The sequence below is a fragment of the Gorilla gorilla genome, chromosome 20 (assembly GCF_029281585.2).
Source record: "Gorilla gorilla gorilla isolate KB3781 chromosome 20, NHGRI_mGorGor1-v2.1_pri, whole genome shotgun sequence".
In the NCBI taxonomy this organism is placed as follows: domain Eukaryota; kingdom Metazoa; phylum Chordata; class Mammalia; order Primates; family Hominidae; genus Gorilla; species Gorilla gorilla.
In genome coordinates, this window is record NC_073244.2 from 61,056,887 (window position 1) to 61,083,158 (window position 26,272).

General features: G+C 51.7%; 1 protein-coding gene across 3 annotated transcripts; it reads left to right on the forward strand.

Moving 5' to 3' along the window:
• Nucleotides 1–270: 270 nt before the first annotated feature.
• HSD17B14 (hydroxysteroid 17-beta dehydrogenase 14) lies at nt 271–24,442 on the forward strand. 3 transcript variants are annotated; one of them, XM_055370058.2, is made up of 9 exons: nt 271–623; nt 1,104–1,142; nt 2,073–2,155; nt 3,696–3,762; nt 4,678–4,769; nt 21,793–21,897; nt 23,218–23,285; nt 23,396–23,492; nt 23,600–24,442. In XM_055370058.2, exons 1-9 carry the CDS (start codon nt 536–538, stop codon nt 23,771–23,773), a joined length of 813 nt encoding a protein of 270 aa, XP_055226033.1. In that variant the 5' UTR covers nt 271–535; the 3' UTR covers nt 23,774–24,442. The 3 variants fall into 3 exon arrangements, with proteins under 3 accessions (XP_055226033.1, XP_055226036.1, XP_055226035.1); XM_055370060.2 differs by lacking the exons at nt 271–623; nt 1,104–1,142 and adding an exon at nt 2,283–2,414 and having other exon boundaries at nt 2,072–2,155; XM_055370061.2 differs by lacking the exons at nt 3,696–3,762; nt 4,678–4,769.
• Nucleotides 24,443–26,272: the final 1,830 nt, after the last annotated feature.

Consider the following 26,272-nt stretch of genomic DNA (forward strand, 5'->3'; position numbering starts at 1 on the left):
GACTCCTGGGTCTGAGGGAGGAGGGGCTGGGAGGCTGGACTCCTGGGTCTGAGGGAGGAGGGGCTGGGACCCTGACTCCTGGGTCTGAGGGAGGAGGGGCTGGGAGGCTGGACTCCTGGGTCTGAGGGAGGAGGGGCTGGGACCCTGACTCCTGGGTCTGAGGGAGGAGGGGCTGGGAGGCTGGACTCCTGGGTCTGAGGGAGGAGGGGCTGGGAGGCTGGACTCCTGGGTCTGAGGGAGGAGGGGCTGAGGGCCTGGACTCCCGGGTCTGAGGGAGGAGGGACTGGGGCTTCTGGATTCCTGGGTCTGTGGGAGGAGGGGCTGGGGCTCCTGGATTCCTGAGTCTGTGGGAAGAGAGGAGTGTCTGAGGGAGGAGGGGCTGGGGACAAACTTCCAGGTCTCTAGCCTTCCTGGCAACGCCCCCCGAGGCCGGACTTCCAGGATCCAGCCTCTATTGAGGATTTGATGCGACGGCCTCACGGGGCTTTGGAGGTGAAAGAGGCCCAGAGTAGAGAGAGAGACCGACGTACACGGGATGGCTACGGGAACGCGCTATGCCGGGAAGGTGGTGGTTGTGACCGGGGGCGGGCGCGGCATCGGAGCTGGGATCGTGCGCGCCTTCGGTGAGCCGGGTCTGACTGCTGGGAGCTGTGGAGTGTGAGAAAGGAAGGATGGGGGCGGGGTGATGGGGGCGGAAAATAGGGACTCCAGTACTGCAGCCAGGATTCTGATATTATAAAAGCCAATTTGCAGGCTAAAGTAAGCGTGTGGCGCTGTAGGCTAGGGCTGAGTCTGGCAGGGTCTCCGAAGGCAGTGGCCCCTTTCTCTGGGTCTGTTGGTGTAGCTACAAAACCAGTGGTTTGAGGAATGGCTCTGTCAGTCGTGGAGTTTGCTCTGGAACCCACGAACGGGGGTTCAGGAGCCTCAGCAGAAACAAGGCAAGGAGAGTATGTGTCAAGGCGTCTGCCCTCTGTCCTATGGGTGATCATGAGACTGGGGTCACGAGGGGAGAGGGAGATCAGCCCCAATCCAGGTGGCCACAAGAGGGCGGCAGAGGCTTTAACCAAGGCTCGGAGAGTAACCTGTTCCCTTCCTATTCTCAGTGGACAGCGGGGCCCGAGTGGTTATCTGCGACAAGGATGGTGAGTGACGGTCCCTCAGCCCTCACCCTGGCCCTTCCTCCCTCAGACCCAGGGGCCCAGGCACCCAGCCCCTCCTCCCTCAGACCCAGGGGTCCAGACCCCCAGCACCTCCTCCCTCAGACCCCGGAGTCCAGGCCCCCAGGCCCTACTTCCTCAGACCCAGGAGTCCAGACCTCAGCCCCTCCTCCCTCAGACCTAGGAGTCCAGGCCCCCAGCCCCTCTGCCCTCAGACCCAGGAGTCCAGGTCCCCAGCCCCTCCTCCCTCAGACCCAGAAGTCCAGGCTCCGGCACCTCCTCCCTCAGACCCAGGAATCCAAGTCCCCAACCCCTCCTCCCTCAGACCCAGGGGTCCAGGCTCCCAGCCCCTCTTCCCTCAGACCCAGGAGTCCAGGCTCTGGCACCTCCTCCCTCAGACCCAGGAGTCCAGGCCCCCAGGCCCTACTTTCTCAGACCCAGGAGTCCAGACCTCAGCCCCTCCTCCCTCAGACCCAGGAGTCCAGGCCCCCAGCCCCTCCTCCCTCAGACCCAGGAGTCCAGCCTCCCAGCCCCTCCTCCCTCAGACCCAGGAGTCCAGGCTCCCAGCCCCTCTTCCCTCAGACCCAGGAGTCCAGGCCCCCAGCACCTCCTCCCTCAGACCCAGGAATCAAGTCCCCAACCCCTCCTCCCTCAGACCCAGGGGTCCAGGCTCACAGCCCCTCTTCCCTCAGACCCAGGAGTCCAGGCTCTGGCACCTCCTCCCTCAGACCCAGGAGTCCAGGCCCCCAGCCCCTCCTCCCTCTGACCCAGGAGTCCAGGCTCCCAGCCCTTCCTCCCTCAGACCCAGGAGTCCAGGCCCCCAGCACCTCCTCCCTCAGACCCAGGAATCCAAGTCCCCAACCCCTCCTCCCTCAGACCCAGGGGTCCAGGCTCCCAGCTCTTCTCTCCCTGCAGAGTCTGGGGGCTGGGCCCTGGAGCAGGAGCTCCCTGGAGCTGTCTTTATCCTCTGTGATGTGACTCAGGAAGATGATGTGAAGGTAAGCCGAGTTCCTGTTCCTACCCCCATCTCCGCTAATGACCAGTTCTTTGTTCTCCTCCAGCCATTTGCATATGCCTTTCCCTCTACTTTTCCTTCCTCTCCTGGCTCTGCTGGACTCGTCAAAGGTTTCCACCCAGTGTCACTCCACACACAAGGTCTTCTGTGACTGATGGGCAGGTCACATGTTCCTTCTGTCACACCTCTCCAAGGCTCTTAGCACATTTAACAAGTGGATGGAAATGAATAAGTCCCTCAAGGTGGGTCAACTGGAACTGATTTTTCTGTCTCTTTTTTTTGTAAGTGTCACTGAGGCTCGAGTGCAGTGGTGTGATCTTGGCTCACTGCAACCTCAGCCTCCTGGGTTCAAGCCATTCTCCTATCTCAGCCTCCCGAGTAGCTGGGATTACAGGCGTGCGCCACCATGCCCGGCTAATTTTTTTTTTTTTTTTAAGACAGAGTTTCGCTCTTGTTGCCCAGGCTGGAGTGCAATGGTGCGATCTCGGCTCACCACAACATCTGCCTCCCAGCTTCAAGTGATTCTCCTCTCTCAGCCTCCCGAGTAGCTGAGATTTCAGGCATGTGCCACCACACCTGGCTAATTTTGTATTTTTAGTAGAGACGGTGTTTCTCCATGTTGGTCAGGCTGGTCTTGAACTCCCAACCTCAGGTGATCCGCCCGCCTCAGCCTCCCAAAGTGCTGGGATTACAAGCATGAGCCACCGTGTCCGGCTAATTTTTGTAGTTTTAGTAGAGACAGGGTTTCACCATGTTGGCCAGGCTGGTCTCGAACTCCTGACCTCAGGTGATCCGCCCACCTCAGCCTCCCAAAGTGTTGGGATTACAGGTGTGAGCCACTGCACGTGGTCTCTAACTGATTTTTTCTCCATTATTTCTGGGTTCCTATTTCTTCCTTTTAATCAGTATCTCTCTGTTATCTGCCCCCCTTGGGTAACTGTCCCCTACGCTCTCTCTGAATCCTTGTCACCCCCCTGCCCCACCCCCTGACCCTGGGTGTGACGACTGCAGTGTGGCTCTGACCAGCCCTCTGTCTCCTTCCTGTCTCCTGCTTGCCTGCTGTGTCTGCTGATCTTGGAGTTCCCTCTTCCTCTAGCTCTTGTCCCCTGACCTGGGAGTTCAGCTTCCCCCTCCTGCCTTGCATTTGGGAGCCCTGTCTTCTTTATGGCTGGACACCCCATCTACTGCTCATTCAAAGGACATTTCCTGGGCTGGGCGTGGCACCTGTAATCCCAGCACTTTGGGAGGCTGAGGCGGGTGGATCATTTGAGCTCAGGAGTTTGAGACCAGCCTGGCCAACATAGTGAATCCCTGTCTCTACTAAAAAGTACAAAAATTAGCCGGGCATGGTGGCAGTCGCCTGTAATCCCAGCTACTTGGGAGGCTGAGGTAAGAGAGTTGCTTGAACGCAGGAGGCTGAAGTTGCAGTGAGCCAAGATCATGCCAATGCACTCCAGCCTGAGTGACAAGAGGGAGACACCGTCTCCAAAAAAAAAAACAAAGGACATTTCCTTTCTCCTCAGACCCTGGTTTCTGAGACCATCCGCCGATTTGGCCGCCTGGATTGTGTTGTCAACAACGCTGGCCACCGTGAGTTGTGAGACCCCAGGGCCATTCTCCACCTCCTGCCCCCCAACTCTGTTTCCTGCACCTCAGTTTCTCCACTCCCTGCCCCTGATTCCCTCATCCTGCCTCATACCTCTTTCTAGCCACTTGGACAGGAGAGTAAAGCAATGGAAGCCCCCCAGGCCTGTGCTGAAACTGTGGCCCTGTTCCATCCCTCCTGTGTGTCCCCAGGGCTGTGCCCTCACCTGGCCATGTCTCTCTTCTTTTCTTTTCTTTTTTCTTCTCTTCTCTTCTCTTCTTTCTTTTCTTTTTTTTTCAGATGGAGTCGCACTCTGTCGTCCAGGCTGGAGTGCAGTGGTGTGATCTCAGCTCACTGCAACCTCTGCCTCTTGGGTTCAAGTGATTCTTCTGCCTCAGCCTCCCAAGTAGCTGGGATTACAGGCGCCCACCAGCACGCCAGGCTAATTTTTATATTTTTAGTAGAGATGGGGTTCATCATGTTAGCCAGGCTGGTCTTGAACTCCTGACCTCAGATGATCTGCCCACCTCGGCCTCCCCAAATGCTGGGATTACAGGCATGAGCCACTGCACCCGGCTTTTTTTTTTTTTTTTTTTTTTTTTCTGAGATGGGGTCTCACTCTGTCGCCCAGGCTGGAGTGCAGTGGCTCAATCTAGGCTCACTGCAACCTACACCTCCCAGGTTCAAGCAATTCTCCTGCCTCAGCCTCCTGAGTAGCTGGGAATATAGGCACCCGCCACCACACCCAGCTAATTTTTGTATTTTTAGTAGAGACAGGGTTTCGCCCTGTCGGCCAGGTTGGTCTTGAACTTCTGACCTCATGATCCACCTGCCTCAGCCTCCCAAAGTGCTGGGATTACAGGCGTGAGCCACTGTGTCCAGCCCCCGTCACTTCCTCTCTCTCTCACTCCCCACTTTAGACCCACCCCCACAGAGGCCTGAGGAGACCTCTGCCCAGGGATTCCGCCAGCTGCTGGAGCTGAACCTACTGGGGACGTACACCTTGACCAAGGTGAGGGCTGGCGACCCTGCCGCCAGGCCCGAGCAGCCTCCTGATAGGTGGATTGTGTGATGCATTTTGTCTAAGAGCAAAATGTTTTCCGTTCTTTTTATTTGTTTGTTTGTTGGAGACAGGGTCTCTCTCTGTTGCCCAGGCTGGAGGACAGTGGTGCGATCTCGGCTCACTGCAACCTCCACCTCCTGGGTTCAAGCGATTCTCGTGCCTCAGCCTCCTGAGTAGCTGGGATTACAGGTGCGGGCCACAAAACCAGCTAAATTTCATAATTTTTGGTAGCTATGCTTCTGACTGCAAGTGATCTGCCTGCCTTGGCCTTCCAAAGTGCTGGGATTACAGACTTGAGTCACCATGCCTGGCCATCTATTTTCTGTTCTTTAGTTTAATCTCCTTATTCCAAAAGGAAGATAAATGACTGCAAATCTCTACATCCAGCAAAAGCTACCTTTGTAGCTACATAGCCCAGTCTTAGGAACCTTCTAGAACCTTCCAGACCGGTGGTGGTAGGAGGGGATGTTAAGAACATATTGGGGCCAGACACAGTGGCTCACACCTTTAATCCCAGTGCTTTGGGAGGTCCTTGTGGGAGGTTCACTTGAGGTCAGGAGTTCAAGACAGCTGGGGCCATACAGCGAAACCCCCCATCGCTACAAAAAGTTTAAAAAATTAGGCGTGGTGGTGCCCTTGTAGTCCCAGCTACTCAGGTGGCTGAGGTGGGAGGATCGTTTGAGCCCAGGAAGTCAAGGCTGCCATGAGCTATGTACACACCACTGCACTACAGCCTGGGCAACATTGCAAGACGCTGTCTCAAAAATAAATAAATAAATAAATAAATAAATAGGCCAGGTCCGGTAGCTCACAGCTGTAATCCCAGCACTTTGGGAGGCCGAGGCAAGAGGATCCCTTAAGCCCAGGAATTCGAGACTAGCCTGGGCAACATAGTGAAACCCTCGTCTCTACAAAAAATACAGAAATCAGCTGAGCATGGTGGTGCGCCTCAGGTACTTGGGAGGCTGAGGCGGGAGGATTGCTTTGTTGTAACCGAGCGAGTTATAGAGAAACGCCACACTCTCAGACAAGCTCAGGAGTCCTTTATTAGCCGGCGACCGAGAGACGGCTAGCGCTCAAAATTCTCTCGGCCCCGAAGAAGGGGCTAGATTTTCTTTTATACTTTGGTTTAGAAAGGGGAGGGGGGAGTCTAGTTAAAACCGTCTTACAGAAGTAAAGCAGGCAAAAAAAGTTAAAAAGGTAAATGGTTACAGGAAAGCAGACAGTTCCAGGTGCAGGGGCTTTAAACACATCACAAGGTGATAGACGCTGGACGTTGGGCGCTACCAACCAGACAGAAACGCGGGGGCTTAGGGTACTATTAATCGGGCGACTGCCTGGGAACTGCGGATATAACTTGCCACAGTATCTTATCAGTAATTGCATTCTTTGATGTGCTGGGAGTCAGCTTGCACAAGTTAAGTCCTTGAAGAAAGGGGGGTGGGTAAGGGGCTGCAAGTGAAGGAGCCAGGATAGAGTCTGTCTGGCTCGCTCAGCTAAGGGAGAGTCAATTCAGGTTAAAACAAGGTTAGGGTATCACAGCTTGAGCCCAGGAGGCGGAGGTTGCAGTGAGCTGAGATCGTGCAACTGCACTCCAGCCTAGGTGACAGAGTGAGACCTTGTCTCAAAAAAAAAATAATTCATTAATTAATTTTTAAAAAGAGCATGGAGTCCAGGCATGGTGGCTCACGCCTGTAATCCCAGCACTTTGGGAGGCTGAGGCAGGCGGATCACCTGAGGTCGGGAGTTTGAGACCAGCCTGACCAACATGGAGAAACCCCATCTCTAATAAAAATACAAAATTAGCCGGGTGCGGTGGCACATGCCTATAATCCCAGCTACTCAAGAGGCTGAGGCGGTAGAATTGCTTGAACCTGGGAGGCGGAGGTTGCAGTGAGCTGAGATTGCGCCACTGCACTCCAGCCTGGGTGACAGAGTGAAACTCTTTCTCAGAAAAAAAAAAAAAAAATTAGCTGAGTATGGTGGTGCTCCTGTAATCCCAGCTACACGGGAGGCTGAGGTGAGAGGATCGCTTCAACCTGGGAGCTGGAGGTTGCAGTGAGCCGTGATTGTGCCACTGCACTCCAGCCTGGGCAACAGAGCGAGACCTTGTCTTAAACAAGAATTGGGGGAGAGCTGGGGAGGGAATGAGAAAGAAAACAAACATTTTTATCTGAGAAAGGAGAGCCCCTTTAGATGATCAGGATCAGGCCCAGAGGGGCTTTTTAACAACTTTTTAAAAAATTAATTTATTTATTTTTTGAGACAGAGTCTTACTCTGTCACCCAGGCTGGAGTACAGTGGCACAATCTCGGCTCACGGCAACCTCTGCCTCCCAGGTTTAAGCAATTCTCTGCCTCAGCCTCCCTAGTGGCTGGGATTATAGGCACTCACCACCACGCCTGGCTAATTTTTTTGTATTTTTAGTAGAGACGAGGTTTCACCATGTTGGCCAGGCTGGTCTTGAACTCCTGACCCCGTGATCCACCCACCTCAGCCTCCCAAAGTGCTGGGATTACAGGCATGAGCCAGTGTGCCTGGCCTTTTTATTTTTTAATAGAGGTGGGGTTTCACTATGTTGTCCAGGCTGGTCTCAAACTCTTGGGCTCAAGTGATTCTCCCGCCTCAGCCTTTCAAACTCCTGGGATTACAGGTGTAAGCCACCACACCTGGCTCAGAGGGACTTTATAAAAATGTATTTTAATTACTTTTTGAGACAGGGACTCACTCTGTTGCCCAGGCTGGAGTACCATCATAGCTCACAGCAGCCTCGAACCCCTGGGCTCAAGTGATCCTCTTGTATCAGCCTCCTGAGCAGCTGGGACCACAGGGGTGCACCACTATGACTGACTAATTTTTAACTTTTTTGTAGAGACAGGGTCTTTCTATGCTGCTCAGGCTGGTCTCGAACTCCTTGCCTCAAGCTGGGATTATAGGCATGAGCTACTGCACCCGTCCAATAATTACCTTTTGAGGCTACTTGGTTTCCGGACTCTAGACGACCTGATACCAAGTAGCTCTAAAGTGTCACACACTCTATAGTTCAACCATGTATAGCCAATCACTAATCAATGTGATGTCTGTAAACCAATGACAATTCCTGATGAACAACTTTTGTAATCACCGCCTCTCTTGATTCGTCCTTTTTTCTTTAAAAAGTTGAGCCCTTTGCCAGATGCGGCACCTCATGCCTGTAATCCCAGCACTTTGGGAGGCTGAGGCGGGCGGATCACGAGGTCAGGAGATCGAGACCATCTTGGCTAACGCGGTGAAACCCCGTCTCTACTAAAAAATACAAAAAATTAGCCGGGCATGGTGGCAGGTGCCTGTAGTCCCAGCTACTTGGGAGGCTGAGGCAGGAGAATGGCATGAACCCAGGAGGCGGAGCTTGCAGTGAGCCGAGATTGCGTCACTGCACTCCAGCCTGGGCAACAGAGCAAGACTCCGCCTCAAAAAAAAAAAAAAAAAGTTGAGCCTTTTTAATTATTATTATAGAGTTGGGGTCTTGCTCTGTTGCCCAGGCTGGTCTGGAACTCCTGGCCTCAAGCCATCCTACCTAGGCCTCCCGAAGTTCTGGGATTACAGACATGAGCCACTGTGCCTGGCCTGAGCCATTTTTTTTTCTTTTGCTCTCTGGAGCACTCCCCAGTACAACCTGGAAGTGTGTCCCAGGTGGCAGGGGACACACTTCTATATTAATAATCTCCTATATTAAAAAGGAAGAAGGTTCTCAGCCTGCCGCCCGGGACACACTCCTGTATTAAATAAATTCTTTGTTGGGCACAGTGGCTCACGCCTGTAATCCCAGAACTTTGGGAGGCCGAGGCAGGCGGATCACTTGAGGTCAGGAGTTTGGCCAACATGGTGAAACCCCATCTCTACGAAAAATACAAAAATTAGCCAGACGTTGTGGCACACACTTGTAATTCCAGCACTCAGGAGGCTGAGGCAGGAGGATCACTTAACCCTGGGAGGTGGAGGTTCCAGCGAGCTGACATGGTGCCGCTGCACTCCACCCTGAGTGACAGAACAAGACTCTGTCTCAAAAAACAAAAATAAATAAATAAATAAATAGGTAGATAAACTCAGTCCTATATTAAAAAGGAAGAAGGTCCTGAACCTGCAGCCCAGAATACATTCCTATATTAATAATCTCCTCTTATATAATCTCCTATATTAAAAAGGAAGGAGGCCGGGCGCGGTGGCTCACACCTGTAATCCCAGCACTTTGGGAGGCCGAGGCGGGCAGATCACGAGGTCAGGAGATCGAGACCATCTTGGCTAACATGGTGAAACCCCATCTCTACTAAAAATACAAAAAATTAGCTGGGCGCAGTGGCGGGCTCCTGTAGTCCCAGCTACTTGGGAGGCTGAGGCAGGAGAATGGCATGAACCCGGGAGGCGGAGGTTGCAGTGAACCGAGATGGCACCACTGCACTCCAGCCTGGGCAACAGAGCGAGACTCCGTCTCAAAAAAAAAAAAGAAAAAAAAAAGGAAGCAGAAGGGTTGGTCACGGTGGCTCACACCTGTAATCCCAGCACTTTGGGAAGCCAAGGGGGGTGGATCACTCATCAGGAGTTCAAGACCAGCCTGTCCAATATGGTGAGACCCTGTCTCTACTAAAAATACACAAAAAATTAGCCGGGCATGGTGGTGAGCGCCTGTAATCCCAATTCCTCGTGAGGCTGAGGCAGGAGAATTGCTGGAACCTGGGAGATGGAGGTTGCAGTGAGCCGAGATCGCACCACTGCACTCCAGCCTGGGCAACAGAGCAAGACTCTGTCTAAAAAAAAAAGGAAGGAGAAGAACACACATCAAAGCCTTTCCCTACACCCTTGCTTATGCAACAGCTGCACACAAACATCCACTCTCCATAACATCTTTATTCTCCGCATAGCACTTTTTAATTAATTAACTCAACAAGTAGTTATATAGCACCAGCAACGTGCGGAGCCCTGCGCATACAGCTATGAACACACAACAGAAGAAAATCCCTGTCCTTGCCAGGCGCGGTGGCTCATGTCTTTGTAATCCCAGCACTTTGGGAGGCTGAGGCGGGCAGATCATGAGGTCAGGAGTTCGAGACCAGCCTGGCCAACATGGTGAAACTCCGTCTCTACTAAAAATACAAAAATTAGCCAGGCGTGGTGGTGGGCGCCTGTAATCCCAGCTTCTTATGAGGCTGAGGCAGGACAATCTCATGAACCCAGGAGGCAGAGGTTGAGGTGAGCTGAGATCACACCACTGCACTCCAGCCTGGGCGACAGAGCGAGACTCCATCTCAAAAAAAAAAAAAAAAAAAGTGGGGTTTTAGGTTTGTTCTCCCCACCTCCAGCAACTGAGCAACTGACCAGACAGAGCTGCCATTCACTGTGGCAGGAAAGCCTGGGGAGGGCGCTGTTGAGCATGAACTGCCTGGTGGACGTCCTGGTGGGAATGGGCATTGGGCATGAGATCGTGGAGGTGGGGCTCTGGAGATACCAGCTTGCAGCTGACCAGTTTGAGGCTGGAGGAACTCAGGGGAGCAAGAGTAGGCAAAGAGGGGAGAGGCCTGGGGGCGGGCCCAGTGTCCAGGAAGCTTCAGGTGCTGACTCTGAGGTCGCATCCAAGATCCAGGTGAAATGTTCCCGGGAGGTTGGGCAATCCCCCGCTCAACCAGTGAACCCTGGCTCCTGTTCCAAATTTGTGTTGAATTTCTAGGATTAACCCAACACTAAAAACACCTCCACACGTAAAACGCACCTACACCTCAGCCCATGAAGAGTTAATATATGTATATATATATATATATATATATATTTTTTTTTTTTTTTCTTTTTCTTCTTTTCTTTTACTTTTTTTTTTTTTTTTGAGACAGTCTTGCTCCATCACCCAGGCTGGAGTGCAGTGGCAGGATCTTGGCTCACTGCAACCTTGACTACCTGGGCTCAAGAAATTCTCCTGCCTCAGCCTCCCGAGCAGCTGAGACTACAGGTGCCCACCACTACGCCCAGCTGATTTTTGTATTTTTTGTGGAGTTGGGGGTCTCACTATGTTGTTCAGGCAGGTCTCAAATTCCTGAGCTATAGCCGTCTGCCTGCCTCGGCCACCCAAAGTGCTAGGATTACAGGCGTAAGCCACCATGTCCGGCCTATGTTTTTTCATTCATTGCCAACATTTCACAAGACAGATTTCACATAAACCACCACATTTCTTGTTTCTCTTAGAAAGTTGGTCAAGTTGGGCCGGGCACGGTGGCTTACGCCTGTAATCCCAGCACTTTGGGAGGCTGAGGCGGGCGGATCCCGAGGTCAGGAGATCGAGACCATCCTGGCTAACACGGTGAAACCCCATCTCTACTAAAAATACAAAAAATTAGCTGTGTGCGGTGGCGGGTGCCTGTAGTCCCAGCTACTCAGGAGGCTGAGGTGGGAGAATGGCGTGAACCCAGGAGGCGGAGCTTGCAGTGAGCCGAGATCGCGCCACTGCACTCCAGCCTGGGTGACAGAGCAAGACTCCATCTCAAAATAAATAAAGTTGGTCAAGTTGGTCAACAGGACCTGCGGGGCAGGGAGGCAGAAATAACAAGTGGCTTGTTTGCCTAAATTCTCTGCCACTTCTTACCTGCAACGTCATGCAAGTTACTCAGCATTTCTGCTCCTCTGTTTTCTCACCTGTGAAATGGGGCCAATTGTGACAGAGTTGTTCTGAGGATTTAATGAGATTAGATTAAATACCCATGAAACCCTTATCAATATTTATCATGCTGCAATCTCAGCACTTCGGGAGGCTGAGGTGGGAAAATCACTTGAGCTCAGGAGCTCAAGACCAGCCTGGGCAACATAGCACCAGACCCCATCTCAACCAAAAATAAACAAAATTAGCCAGACAGGGTGGCACACATCTGTAGTCGCAGCTACTCAAGAGGCTGAGGAGGATCACTTGAGCCCAGGAGGTTGAGGCTGTAGTGAGCTGTGATTGCGCCGCTGCACTCCAGCCTGGGCAACAGAGTAAGAACTTGTCTCAAACAAAACAAAGCAAGAATAACTTGCTCTACCCGTTGACTCCTGCCCCCCCCACCACCCAGATCATACATTTTTTTTTTTTTTTTTTTTGCGACGGAGTCTCGCTCTATCGCCCAGGCTGGAGTGCAGTGGCACCATCTCAGCTCATGGCAACCTCCACCTGCTGGGTTCAAGTGATTCTCCTGCCTCACCCTCCCAAGTAGCTGGGACTACAGGCACACGCCACCACACCTGGCTAATTTTTGTGTTTTTAGTAGAGATGAGGTTTCATCATGTTGGCCAGGCTGGTCTGGAACTCCTGACCTCAAGTGATCCGCCTGCCTCGGCCTCCCAAAGTGCTGGGAGGCGTGAGCCACCGCACCCAGCCCAGATCATACAATTTTATCAGTAGGAACTTCATGCATACCATACCACCAGTGTATTAGAATGCTTTTTATTTTTATTTTGACATAATTTAAGACTTACAAAATATTCCTAGAATAGTACAGATAATTCATGTATACTGAAACTCCCCATTGTTCTTTTCTTTTCTTTCTTTCCTTTTTTTTTTTTTTTTTTTTTGTCTTTTTTTAGACAGAGTCTTGCTCTGTCGCCAGGCTGGCATGCAGTGACACGATCTCAGCTCACTGCAATCTCTGCCTCCCGGGTTCAAGCTATTCTCCTGCCTCAGCCTCCCGAGTAGCTGGGATTACAGGCACGCACCACTACACCCGGCTAATTTTTTTTTAGTAGAGGCAGGGTTTCACCATGTTGGCCAGGATGATCTCAATCTCCTGAGCTCGTGATCCGCCTGCCTCAGCCTCTCAAAGTGCTGGGATTACAGGTGTGAGCCACTGCGCCCGGCCGTTTCTTTCTTTCTCTCTTTCTTTCTTCCTTCCTTCCTTCCTTCCTCCCTCCCTTCCTTTTTTCTTTCCTTCTTTCCTCCTTTCCTTGTCTTCCCAGCTGGTGAGCAGTGGTGCCATCACAGCTCACTGCAGCCTTGAACTCTTGGGCTCAAGGGATCCTCCCACCTCAGCCTCTCAGCCCTCCGAGTAGCTGGGACTACAGATGCATGCCACAGCACCTGACTAATTTTTTTTTTTTTAGTTTCAGTAGAGAGGAGGTCTTGCTATGTTGCCCAGGCTGTTCTTGAACTCCTGAGTTCAAACTGTCTTCCTGCCTTGGCCTCCTAAAGTGTTAGGATTACAGGCGTGAGCCACCATACCTGGCCTTCTTTCTTTTTTTCTTGACTTTTACTTGTGGTTCAATGTTTAACATTTATTTATTTATTTATTTGATGGAATCTCGCTCTGTTGCCCAGGCTGGAGTGCAATGGCATGATCTTGGCTCACTGCAACCTCTGCCTTCCTGGGTTCAAGCCATTCTCCTGCCTCAGCCTACCAAGTAGCTGGACTACAGACATGTACCACCATGCCCAGCTAATTTTTGTATTTTTAGGAGAGACAGGGTTTCACCATGTTGGCCAGGCTGGTCTTGAACTCTTGACCTCAAGTGATCTGCCCGCCTCGGCCTCCCAAAGTGCTGGGATTACAGGTGTGACCCACCATGCCTGGCCTCAATGTTTAACATTTTTAAAAAAGAAAAATAGGCCGGATGCAGTGGCTCATGCGTGTAATCCCAGCACTTTGGGAGGCCTAGGTGGGCGGATTGCCTGAGGTCAGGAGTTCAAGACCAGCCTGGCTAACATGGTGAAACCGCGTCTCTACTGAAAATACAAAAAAAATTAGCTGGGCAGGGTGGCGCATACCTGTAATCCCAGCTACTCGGGAGGCTGAGGCAGGAGAATCACTTGGACCCAGGGAGGCGGAGGTTGCAGTGGGCTGAAATTGCGCCACTGTACTCCAGCCTGGGCAACAGAGCAAGACTCAGTCTCAAAAAAAAAAAAAGAAAAAAGAAAAGAAAAACATAGTAGTATAATAAATACCTATATGCCCATCATTTGTATTAGCATTTATTCACATTTTGTACACCATATATATGTGTCTGTATATACATAAATGTATATATTTCTTTTTGTCAAAGTATTATAAAGCATATTACGACACAATGACTGTTCATTTCCAAACACGTTAGTAAGCATCTCCTAAAAATAAAGCGTTATTATTATTATTATTTTGAGATAGTGTCTTGCTGTGTCACCCAGGCTGGAGTGCAGTGAAATGATCATGGCTCACTGCAGTCCCGACTTCCTAGGCTCAAGTTATCCTCCTACCTCAGCCTCTCAGGTTGCTGGGACAACAGACATGCACCACCACGCCCAGCCAATCTTTTATTTTTTTGTAGAGACAGAGTCTCACCATTTTGTCCAGGCTCAGGCCTTTTTTACATAACAAAAATACCATTATATCACCTAATACAATTAACAGAAATGTCTTAATACCATCTCATATTTAACTCTATTTAAATACACCCAGAAGTTCCCAAATGTTTTATTACAGCTGATTTGTTCACACCAGGATCCCGACAACATTTGCATATTGCCTTTGTTTTCCCTGAGGGCAAAGACTTTTGTCTGCTTGTTCATGCACTTGTTGCAAAGAAATCTTGTGAACACTTGTGTCGCTGCCATTATCACCGTCGTTATTTCCATCACCATCATTACCATTGTTACCACCCTCACCATCATTCTCACCATCATCCTCACCATCACCATTTTCACCATCACCATCAACACCATCTTCACCACCATCATTACCATCCCCAACCTCACCATCATCATCGTCACCATCATTACCACCATCATCACCATCAACACTGTCATTACCACAATCATCACCATCACCATCAACATCAGCATCACCATCATTGCCACCATCATCACCACCATCATCACCATCACCATCATTACCACAATCATCATCACCATCACCACCATCATTACCACAATCATCACCATCACCATCCTCATCATCACCACCGTCATTACTAAAATTTATCATCACCAACATCACCACCGTCATTACCACAATCATCACCATCACCATTACCACCGTCATCACCATCCTCATCATCATCACCACCATCACTACAATTACCATCACCATCATCACCACCATCATTACCACAATCATCACCATCACCACCATCACCATCCTCACCAGTATCACCATCATCATCACCATTACCACAATCATCACCATCATTACCACAATCATAACCATCATTACCACCGTCACCATCTTCACCAACATCACCATTATCATCACCATCATCATTACCAAAATCACCATCATGATCATCACTATCATTATCATCATCATCCTCACCATCATCACCATCTTCACCATCACCGTCACCATCATCATCACTACCATCATCAGCATCTTCACCATCATCCTTATCATCATCATCCTCATCACCATCCTCACCATCACCATCCTCATCACCACCATTATCACCATCATACTCACCATCACCATCATGACCACCATTATCATCATCACCATCATCACCATTATCACTATCATCGCCATCATCACCATCACCATCAAAATCCCATAGAAGCTCTCTTTTTTTCTCTTCTCTCTCAGCCATGTGACTTTGGAAGCTCTTTAAATGTTGATTCTGGGGCCCCTGCCCAGATCCCTTGAATTAGAATCTCCAGGTCTTTGGCCTTCCTGGTGGATTCTGATACAAGCCAAAGTTTGTGACTCCCTAGGCTAGGGAAAACAAGGGCGGGATTAAGGATATTTAGATAGTCAAGGAAATTATATTTTGTGGGCAGTAGGGATCCACAGAAGGTGTTGGAGCACAGGGGTTTCAGTTGTAGTCTCTCAGAGCTGGATTGTTCCTTAAAGATCTATCCATTCTGAGGCCAGGCGCGGTGGCTCATGCCTGTAATCCCAGCACTTTGGGAGGCCAAGGCGGGTGGATCACGAGGTCGGGAGATCAAGACCATCCTGGCTAACATGGTGAAACCCTGTCTCTACTAAAAAATACAAAAAATTAGCTGGGCGTGGTGGCGGGCGCCTGTAGTCCCAGCTACTCAGGAGGCTGAAATGGGAGAATAGAGTGAACCTGGGAGGCGGAGCTTGCAGTGAGCTGAGATCGCGCCACTGCACTCCAGCCTGGGTGACAGAGTGAGACTCTGTCAAAAAAAAAAAAAAAAAAAAAGTCTATCCATCCTGGCTTGGTGGGGTGGCTCACGCCTGTAATCCTAGCATTTTGGGAGGCCCAAGCAGGCAGATCACAAGGTCAGGGTTTTGAGACCAGCCTGGCCAATATGGTGAAACCCTGTCTCTACTTATTTATTTTTGTCTTTTTTTTTTCTTACTTTTTGTGGAGAATGGGGTCTCACCATATTGCCCAGGCAGGTCTAGAACTCCTGGGCTCAAGCTATCCTTCCGCCTCTGCCTCCCTGAGAGCTGGGATTACAGATGTGAGCCACCACACCCGGCCGAAACCCTGTCTATACTAAAAAATTACAAAAATTAGCCGGGCGTGGTGGTAGTCCCAGCTACTCGGGAGGCTGAGGCAGGAGAATTGCTTGAACCTGGGAGGAGGAGGTAGCAGTGAGCCGAGATTGCGCCACTGCACTCCAGCCTGGGCAAGACAGAGCGAGACTCCATCTCAAAAAAAAAAAAAACCTATCCATTCAGTCCTCTATTTAGTCAAGTACTGACCAAGCCAGGCAACGTTCTTTTATTTTGGAGATGGTGTCTCACTCTTTCACCCAGGCTGGAGTGCAGTGGTGCAATCTTGGCTCACTGCAACCTCCACCTCCCAGGTTCAAGCAATTCTCATGTCTCAACCTCCCAAGTAGCTGGGATTACAGGTATGTGCCACCACGCCTGGCTAATGTATTTTTAGCAGAGACAGGGTTTCACCATATTGGTCAGGCCGGTCTCGAACTCTTGACCTTAGGTGATCCACCTGCCTTGGCCTCCCAAAATGCTGGGATTACAGGCAGGAGCCACTGCACCCAGCCTCAGGCAACGTTCTTTTTCGGTTTGTTTTTTGTTAGAGATCGGGTCTTGCTGTGTTGCCCACGCTGGAGTGCCATGGTGTGATCATAGTTCATTGAAGCCCTGACCTCCCAGGCTCAAGTAATCCTCCCACCTCAGCCTCCCGAATACCTGGGACCACAAACACACACCACTATGCCTGGCTAATTTTTGTATTTTTGTTGAGATGGCTGCGAGGGAGTCTCACCATGTTGTCCAGACTGGTCTCAAACTCCTTGGGCTGAAGTGATCCTCCCACTTCAGCCTCCCCAGATGCTGGGATTACAGGCGTGAGCCACCGCACCTGGCCCTGGCAGTGTTATAGGTTCTGGAGATACGGCAGGGAGCCAGGTACATGTAGGCTCTGTCCTTGGGGAGTTTACAGTCCTGGGCAGCCAGGTCTTCCTAAACAGAGACATGAGTTCAGAAGAGTGTGTTTTGCTTTACGAGGGGGATGGGTGTGGTTCTGGGAGAGTGTGACCTGGAGGCTGGCCCGTTCAGGGAATGTAGCCAAACTTCCTGGAAGTAATGAAATCTGAGCAGCATTGACCAGTGGAGGAGGTGGAGAAAGAGATGGCAGGGCGAGGGCCTGGCAGCGAGACAGGGTTTGGTGCTGCTGCCAGCTGGGCCCAGTGAGAGAACGGGATGTTGCAAGAAGAGATTGGGGTGGGAACCAGCTCAGGCAGGGCCTTGAAGGGCATGCTGAATCATCTGGTCTTTATGTCAAGAGCAATAGGGAGCTGTGGCAGGTATTTGAGCAAGGGAGTGATGTGATCCTGTTAATATTATTAACAGATCATAGGCTCTGGCTCCTGTAGGTATGAGGGACAAATCTGAGGGTTAAGCATGAGAGTGGGAGAACCAGTATTAGGAGTTGATTGCATTTGAGCTGGGCATGGTGGCTCACGCCTGTAATCCCAGCACTTTGGGAGGCCGAGGTGGGCAGGTTGCCTGAGATCAGCAGTTCAAAACCAGTCTGGCCCACATGGAGAAACCCCGTTGCTACTAAAAATACAAAAATTAGCCAGGCGTGGTGGTGGGCGCCTGTAATCCCAGCTACTCGGGAGGCTGAGGCAGAATTGCTTGAACCTGGGAGGTGGAGGTTGCAGTGAGCCGAGATTGTGCCACTGCGCTCAAGCCTGGGTGACAGAGCAATACTCTGTCTCTAAAACAAACAAACAAAAAAAGGAGTTGATTGCATTTGTCCAAGGGAGAAGTGGGGGCCTTCAAGGCCTCATGATCTGGCCCCTGTTCTTCTCTGACCTCACCTCCGGCCACACTGGCCTCATTGCTCCCAAACACAACAGGCCTGCTCCTGTCTCAGAACCTTGGCACTTAAGAACTGGGGTCTCAGTATGTTGCCCAGGCTGGCCTTGAACTTCTGGGCTGAAGCGATCCTCCCACCTCGGTCTCCCAAAGCACTGACATTACAGGTACCTGCCACTGCACCTGGCCCCCAGCAGGTCCTTGATATAGAGCAGGTGCTTAGCAACCTTGAGGGGTGCGGGGAGAAGGACACTCAGGGAGTGTGGGACAAATATTTACTGAGCTCCAGCTGTGTGCCTCGTGCAGGGGTGAGGGTGGCAAGATCCATGTCTCAGCCCTGGTGAGACTCACGTTTGCAGGGTCAGGTGGGGGAGGAGATTAAACAGCAGGGCAGGTGCACAGACTGAGAGAGAAATGGAGCAAGGCGGGTGGGGTGGGCACTGGGAGGGAGGGAGGGTGTCACGGCTGGTGGGAGTGAGAGGAGGCGAGGATGAGAGGTTCCCTGAGGAGGAGGGCAGAGGCTGGTCAATGCCCACATCATTCACGTTCATATTAGAGCATGGTTTCTCTTTTTCTTTTTCTTTCTTTTTTTTTTTTTGAGACAGTCTTTATCTGCTGCCCAGGCTGGAGTGCAGTGGTGCGATTGTGGCTTACTGCAACCTCTGCCTCCCGGGATCAAGAGATTCTCCTGCCTCAGCCTCCCGAGTAGCTGGGATTACAGGCACGCACCACCACACCCGGCTAATTTTTGTATTTTTAGTAGAGATGGGGTTTTGCCATGTTGACCAGTCTGGTCTTGAACTCCTGACCTCAGGTGACTGCCCGCCTCAGCCTCCCAGAGTTCTAGGATTACAGGTGTGAGCCACTGTGCCTCGCCTAAAGTTCTTAATACTTAGAATTGTGAGAAATTGTTGTTTGTTTATGGGTTTGGGTCTCAGCCTGTCCAGCAGCAAATGCTGGTGCTGTCAGCTGTCACATGATGCCCTGTGGGCGTCAATCATCCCTCCATTCCTTAGTCTCCTCGCTTTTGAAATGGGACTCTCAGCTGTACCTCCTTCTTGTAGGTACAGGAGAATGTTAGAAGGATGCAATGAGCTAATCCATGTAAATTGCTGAGGACAGGGCTGGACACATACCAGGTCCTCCATTCATTCATTAATTCACCCATTCATTCATTCAAAGGATATTTATGAAGCGTGTGCTATGTGCCAGGCACCTTTAGTGCTGGGGAAGAAACAAAATAAGAAATCTTGACCATCCCTCATAGGTTTCTGCATGCTGGTGGGAGAGACAGAACATGAACAAACAAGTAAAATATATACGGCCTGTCAGAAGGGAGTGTGTGACACAGAGAAAAGACATCTGAAAGAGGGAAGGGGACCCAGGGGTGTGGGAACTGCAGTTTTATTTTATTATTTTATTTTTTGGGGCCAGGTGTGGTGGCTGACACCTGTAATCCCAGCACTTTGGGAGGCCGAAGCAGGCAGATTACTTGACCTCAGGAGTTCAAGACCAGCCTGGCTAACATGGTGAAACCCCATCTCTACTAAAAAATACAAAAATTAGCCAGGCATGGTGACACATGCCTGTAGTCCCAGCTACTCAGGAGACTGAGGCAGGAGAAGGGCTTGAACCTGGGGGGAGGAGGTTGCAGTGAGCCAAGATGACATCACTGCACTCCAGCCTGGGCAACAGAGTGAGACTCTGTCTCAAAAAATAAAACAAAACAAAAAATATTTTTTTGTTGTTAGAAAAAATAAAGACAGGCCAGGCACGGTGGCTCAAGCCTGGAATCCCAGCACTTTGGGAGGCCGAGCCAGGCAGATCATGTGAGATCAGGAGTTTGAGACCAGCCTGGCTAATATAGTGAAACCCTGTCTCCACTAAAAAAAAAAAAAAAAAATTATCCTGGTGTGGGGGCACATGCCTGTAGTCCCAGCTACTTGGGAGGCCGAGGCAGGAGAATCGCTTGAACCTGGGAAGTGGAGGTTGCAATGAGCTGAGATTGCACCACTGCATTCCAGCCTAGACAACAGAGCGATACCCTATCTGAAAGAAAGAGAGAGAGAGAGAGAGAAAGAAAAGAAAGAAAGAAAGAAAGAAAGAAAGAAAGAAAGAAAGAAAGAAAGAAAGGGTCTTGCTAAGTTGCCCAGGCTGGCCTCAAACACCTGGCTTCAAGCAATCCTCCCTCCTCGGCTTCCCAAGGTGCAAGGATTACAGGTGTGAGCTAGTGATCCTGGCTTGCAGCTTTAAACAGTATAGCCAGGGAAGGCCTCACTGAGGAGGTGACCTCGGATCAGGGTTTGAGGGAGCTGAGGGAGTGTTTACCCAGGACAGTCCCCGCTTAGCATTGACACTGTGGACTGAAAATACCATGTCCCCAAAAACCCTTCAGTCCTGGGCAAACTGGGATGGCTGGCCACCCTGAGTGGGTCATGTGGCTCTCTTAGGAAAAGGCACTCCAGGCAGAGGGAACAGCAAGTTCAAAGGCCCTGAGGTTGGAACACGCAGGGTGTGTCGAAGATACAGCACAGAAAAGGGTGGAGGTCATTTTGGAGGGGAGCAGAAATGGCTTGAAAGAGTCGGTGGGGGGAACCGGGCAGGGAGCTCATTTAGATTCCCACTCGGAGAGCCTGCTAGGGGTGCCGCCTTGTACCAATTAGTCTTAAGTGGCAGGAACAGGCCTTGCCTGGCCAGCTCAGCTTTCTAAGGCAAGCGAGATCAAAGATAGAATTTGAGTTTATCCAAGGTCATGTGTAGTCAACGAACACACACGCACACACACACAATATTTAGGGACTTCCCAGGTGGCCAGGGAGTTGAATTGCAGGAGAAACGGTGGCAGGAAACAGTGCATTTTTTTTTTTTTTTTTTTTGAAACGGAGTCTCGCTCTGTTGCCCAGGCTCGAGTGCAGTAGCGCGATCTTGGCTCACTGCAACCTCCACCTCCCGGGTTCAAGTAGTTCTCCTGCCTCAGCCTCCCAAGTAGCTGAGATTACAGGAATGCACCACCATGCCTGGCTAATTTTGTATTTTTAGTACAGATGGGGTTTCATCATGTTGGCCAGGCTGGTCTCAAAATTCTGACCTCAGATGATCCACCCACCTCAGCCTCCCAAAGTGCTGGGATTACAGGTGTGAGACACTGAGCCTGGTCTAGAGTGCCTTTCATGAAGGCCTCATAGAAACCATCTTCCCCTCCATGGATAAAAGAACTTCCTGGCTGGGTGTGATGCCTCACGCCTGTAATCCCAACACTTTGGGAGGCCGAGCGGGGAGGATTGCTTGAGCCCAGGAGTTCGAGGCTGCAGTGAGCTACGATCGTGCCACTGCAGTCCAGCCTGGGCCACAGAGACTTCACCGGAAAATAACTTCATCCCATTTTTGAAAAATATGCAGCCTTCTGGATCTCTCATCCATTTTCCTGTCTTGATATGGACAGGAATTTGAGTAACATACAAAGACCAAGGGAGAAGGGAACAGAGATAGAGACAAAGACAGAGAGTCAGAGACCGAGGAGAAGAGAGAGAAATCCCTTCCCGCCAAGGAGAGACTCCTTGAGTGCTGAGACCCAGCGACCCCAGGGCAAACCAGAGAGGGTGTTATGTTAGATGCCGTCTCTAGCAGTCACTGAGATCAACTAGGAATACGCCAGGGAGGTGGCTGTCATCCCAGACATCAGGATGGCTGTGGCTGTGTTTCAGTGGTCTGGGAAGATGCAGGGCTTGTGTAGCTTACTTGGCCTCTTGTCTCCCTAGCTCGCCCTCCCCTACCTGCGGAAGAGTCAAGGGAATGTCATCAACATCTCCAGCCTGGTGGGGGCAATCGGCCAGGCCCAGGCAGTTCCCTATGTGGCCACCAAGGTATGGCAGCCCCTACCCCTTCCTTCCCTCCCTACTCCTTCCCATGGGCCTTGGCTTTGAGTCCAGACAACTTAGGAGCCAGACCTAGCAAGATCTTGGCCCTAGAGAGTCTCACACCTAACTCCCAGATTCAGCACCCAGGCATAACTGCCTGTGACAGATTTCTGTTTTATCTTTTCTTTTCTTTTCTTTTTTTTTTTTTTTAAAGATGGAGTCTCACTCTGTCACCAGGCTGGAGTTCCGTGGTGCGATCTCAGCTGCAACCTCTGCCTCCCAGTTTCAAGGGATTCTCCTGACTCAGCCTCCCGAGTAGCTGGGACTACAGGCGCACGCCACCGCACCCAGCTAATTTTTTTTGTATTTTTTAGTAGAGACGGGGTTTCACCATGTTAGCCAGGATGGTCTCAATCTTCTGACCTCATGATCCGCCTGCCTTGGCCTCCCAAAGTGCTGGGATTACAGGCATGAGCCACCGCACCCAGCAGATTTCTGTTTTTTCTTTTCTTTCTTTCTTTTTTTTTGAGATGGAGTTTCGCTCTTATTGCCCAGGTTGGAGTGCAATGGTGTGATCTTGGCTCACTGCAACTTCCGCCTCCCGGGTTCAAGTGATTCTCCTGTCTCAGCCTCCCAAGTAGCTGAGATTACAGGTGGCTGCCACCACGCCCAGCTAGATTTTTGTATTTTTTAGTAGAGACGAGATTTCACCATGTTGGTCAGGCTGGTCTCGAACTCCCCACCTCAGGTGATCCACCCGCCTCGGCCTCCCAAAGTGCTGGGATTACAGGCGTGAGCCACTGCGCCCGGCTAACTTTCTTTTTTTCTTTTCTTTTCTTTTCTTTTCTTTTTTTTTTTTTTTAGATAGGGTCTCACTCTGTCACCCAGGTTGCAGTGTGGTGGCATGATCTCAGCTCACTGCAACCCCTGCCTCATGGGTTCAAGTGATTCTCATGCCTCAGCCTCCCCAGTAGCTGGGATTACAGGCGTGCACCACCATGTCCAGTTAATTTTTGTATTTATAGCAGAGATGGGGTTTTGCCATGTTGGCCAGGCTGGTCTCGAACTCCTGGCCGCAAGTGATCCACCCATCCCGGCCTCCCAAAGTGCTGGGATTACAGGTGTGAGCCACTGCACCTGGCCTTCCTGTGACAGATTTCTATGCCAAGTTTCTCCCAAGAAACCAAGCTTGGTGCCTCTGAAGGCAGCCTTCAAGGAGGGCATGACTTCCCCATTCTGATGCCCCCCTGGCTGGCAGGAGACAATGGATGGCAGGGACCCCATGTCCCGGGGACTGAACTTTCTTCCCCGCTCCATTTTCTGCAGGGGGCAGTAACAGCCATGACCAAAGCTTTGGCCCTGGATGAAAGTCCATATGGTGTCCGAGTCAACTGGTGAGCTGCTCTGAGCAGGCGGAGAGCCTCCTGGGGGGACTGGGGTGACTGGGAGTGATCCCAAGTGATTCGAGACAGATTGCTTTGATCCCCCCTCTCCCTTCCTCTAGTATCTCCCCAGGAAACATCTGGACCCCACTGTGGGAGGAGCTGGCAGCCTTAACGCCAGACCCTAGGGCCACAATCCGAGAGGGCATGCTGGCCCAGGTAGGAGTGGGGTTCAGATCCAGGTGGTAGAAGGTGGCATGGGGGTGGGGGGCATGGCGATCAAGTGGGGCTCCTCTTGACCTCCTTCCCCCCTCTTTTCTCCCCAGCCACTGGGCCGCATGGGCCAGCCCGCTGAGGTCGGGGCTGCGGCAGTGTTCCTGGCCTCTGAAGCCAACTTCTGCACGGGCATTGAACTGCTCGTGACGGGGGGTGCAGAGCTGGGGTACGGGCGCAAGGCCAGTCGGAGCACCCCCGTGGACGCCCCCGATATCCCTTCCTGATTTCTCTCATTTCTACTTGGGGCCCCCTTCCTAGGACTCTCCCACCCCAAACTCCAACCTGTATCAGATGCAGCCCCCAAGCCCTTAGACTCTAAGCCCAGTTAGCAAGGTGCCAGGTCACCCTGCAGGTTCCCATAAAAACGATTTGCAGCCAGAAGGAGGAGGATATCGTTATTATTTATTTCCCATCCTTTAGACGAGTCCTTCTGCCCCACTTAGCCCTTGCACCCCAGACCCACAAGTTGCCTCGACCCTGAAGGACTGCAGCTCCCCCCGCCCCCCAACCCCAGGCCTTGCAGCAAGCAGGTGCCTGATGTTGCTAGCCCTGTCGCTGTCGCCAGGGGCTCCTGGGAAGGGTAGAGCGGTTTGGCTTCACCAGCGCGCTAACTAAAGGCCCACAGGGGAGAGTAAATTAAGCGCTAATTAGGAGGTAATGGAGGGGGAGACGCAGAAGGCCCTCTTACTCTTGGCCCTCAGGGAAAAGGAGTTTTCCTCTCACTGCCTGTAGAATAGGAAGGTGGCTGGCAAGAAAAGTCCAAGGGGAAGAGAAAGTAGGGGGTTGAGACATCTGGATCAGAGGGAGGAGGGGCTGAAACTCCTGGGTTTTGGTCCGCAGGACACTTGGGGACGCAGACTCCCCAGCTGGACCCAGGAGGGGCGCAGGGCCCGGGTGCGCTGGCGTCCCCCAGGTGAGGGGTGGAGCTGCAGGGCTGCTGCGGATTGGCTGTGGCCGGGGGGGCGTGTACACCAACCGCTGATTGGCCGCGGCGGGGGCGGGAGCTGTCAGTGGGCCCCGACCCTACAGCCCGGGGCTGGCGGGTGGGGCAGGAGGACTGGGGCGGAGCGCAGAAAAACAGGGCGACGCCCTGTGAGGGAAGGGTCCCGCGGTTTGGCTGTTTGGGCCTGTGGCTCTTAGGGGTGGCAGGATGACCTGTGACCCGGGGACAGGACTTGGGGGCACTGTGGGGGTAGAATTTGGAGACAGAGTGTCCCAGGGTAGGATTGCCGAGACACAATGGCCGAGGGATCCGATTTTTTTTTTTTTTTTTTTTTTTTAATTTGAGACGGAGTCTCACTCTGTCGCCCAGGCTGGAGTGCTGTGGTGCAATGTCGGCTCACTGCAACCTCCGCCTCCCGGGTTCAAGCGATTCTCCTGCCTCAGCCTCCCGAGTAGCTGGGATTACAGGCCCCGGCAGCACGCCCGACTAATTTTTGTATTTTTATTTATTTATTTTTTTTGAGACGGAGTCTCGCCCTGTCACCCAGGCTGGAATGCAGTGGCGCGATCTCGGCTCACCGCAACCTCCGCCTCCAGGGTTCAAATGATTCTCCTGCCTCAGCCTCCCTAGTAGCTGGGATTACAGGCGCACGCCACCACACCCGGCTAATTTTTGTATCTTTAGTAGAGACGGGGTTTCACCATGTTGGTCAGGCGGGTCTTGAACTCCTGACCTTGTGATCCGCCCACCTCGGCCTCCCAAAGTGCTGGGATTACAGGCGTGAGCCACCGCGCTCGGCCGGGGACCTGATTTGAGTGCCGCAGTAACCCGCAGGTTTTGGGGGCACAGTAACAGAGGAGCACAATTTAGGGGCCGGTGCCGCAGCTTTGAGTTGCTAGAGGTCAGAGGCATCCTGAAGGGCAGTGGTTGGCGAACTCTGGGGTCCTGATGCTGTGGAGACACTCCTGGAGGGATAATCAGGAAGCCCTGCGCTGGGGACTGTTCACCGATGAGTGCAGGATTGACAGTTTTCAGGCTTCTCAGATGATAAGGGACTGGAAGGAGCCCTGGTGAACCGTGTGTGTTTCTTAAAGAGTCAAGCCAGGCACGGTGGCTCACGCCTGTAATCCCAGCACTTTGGGAGGCTGAGGTGGGGGGATCACGAGGTCAGGAGTTCCAAGACCAGCCATGGCCAACATGGTGAAACCCCAGTCTCTACTAAAAATACAAAAATTAGCCGGGCGTGGTGGCAGGCGCCTGTAATCCCAGCTACTCAGGAGGCTGAGGCAGGAGAACTGCTTGAACCCGGGAGGCGGAGGTTGCAGTGAGCCGAGATCGTGCCACTGCACTCCAGCCTGGGCTACACATATATCTTTTTCGTTGACAGGAAAAAATATTGGAACAGGGCAGTATCCAGGCTGCAAAGTGAGGCTGCCCTTTATCCCTACCTGCGGCCCTCTTCAGAAGCCCTTCTCCAAAGCACCATTCCCGTTCCTGTGCATTGACGTGGTGTCCGCGTCGCTGATATTTAAGATGTGCTTTTCCCTTTCACAAAGGGATCGTGATACACGGAACGTCCTGCTCCTTGCCTTTCCCTTCCTTTACCTCGTGCTGCTTATGCTTGCCAGCGGTCCGCGACAAAAAATGCATTTTTGCTCCCAAGGAAATGCTTTTTTGAAAACCGTTGCATGCACGTTAGTACCTGGCTTGAGTGTGGCTGGAACACAGCCTGGGTGGGGACCGTATTTCTTTTTTTTTTTTTTTTTCTTTTTTTTTTTTC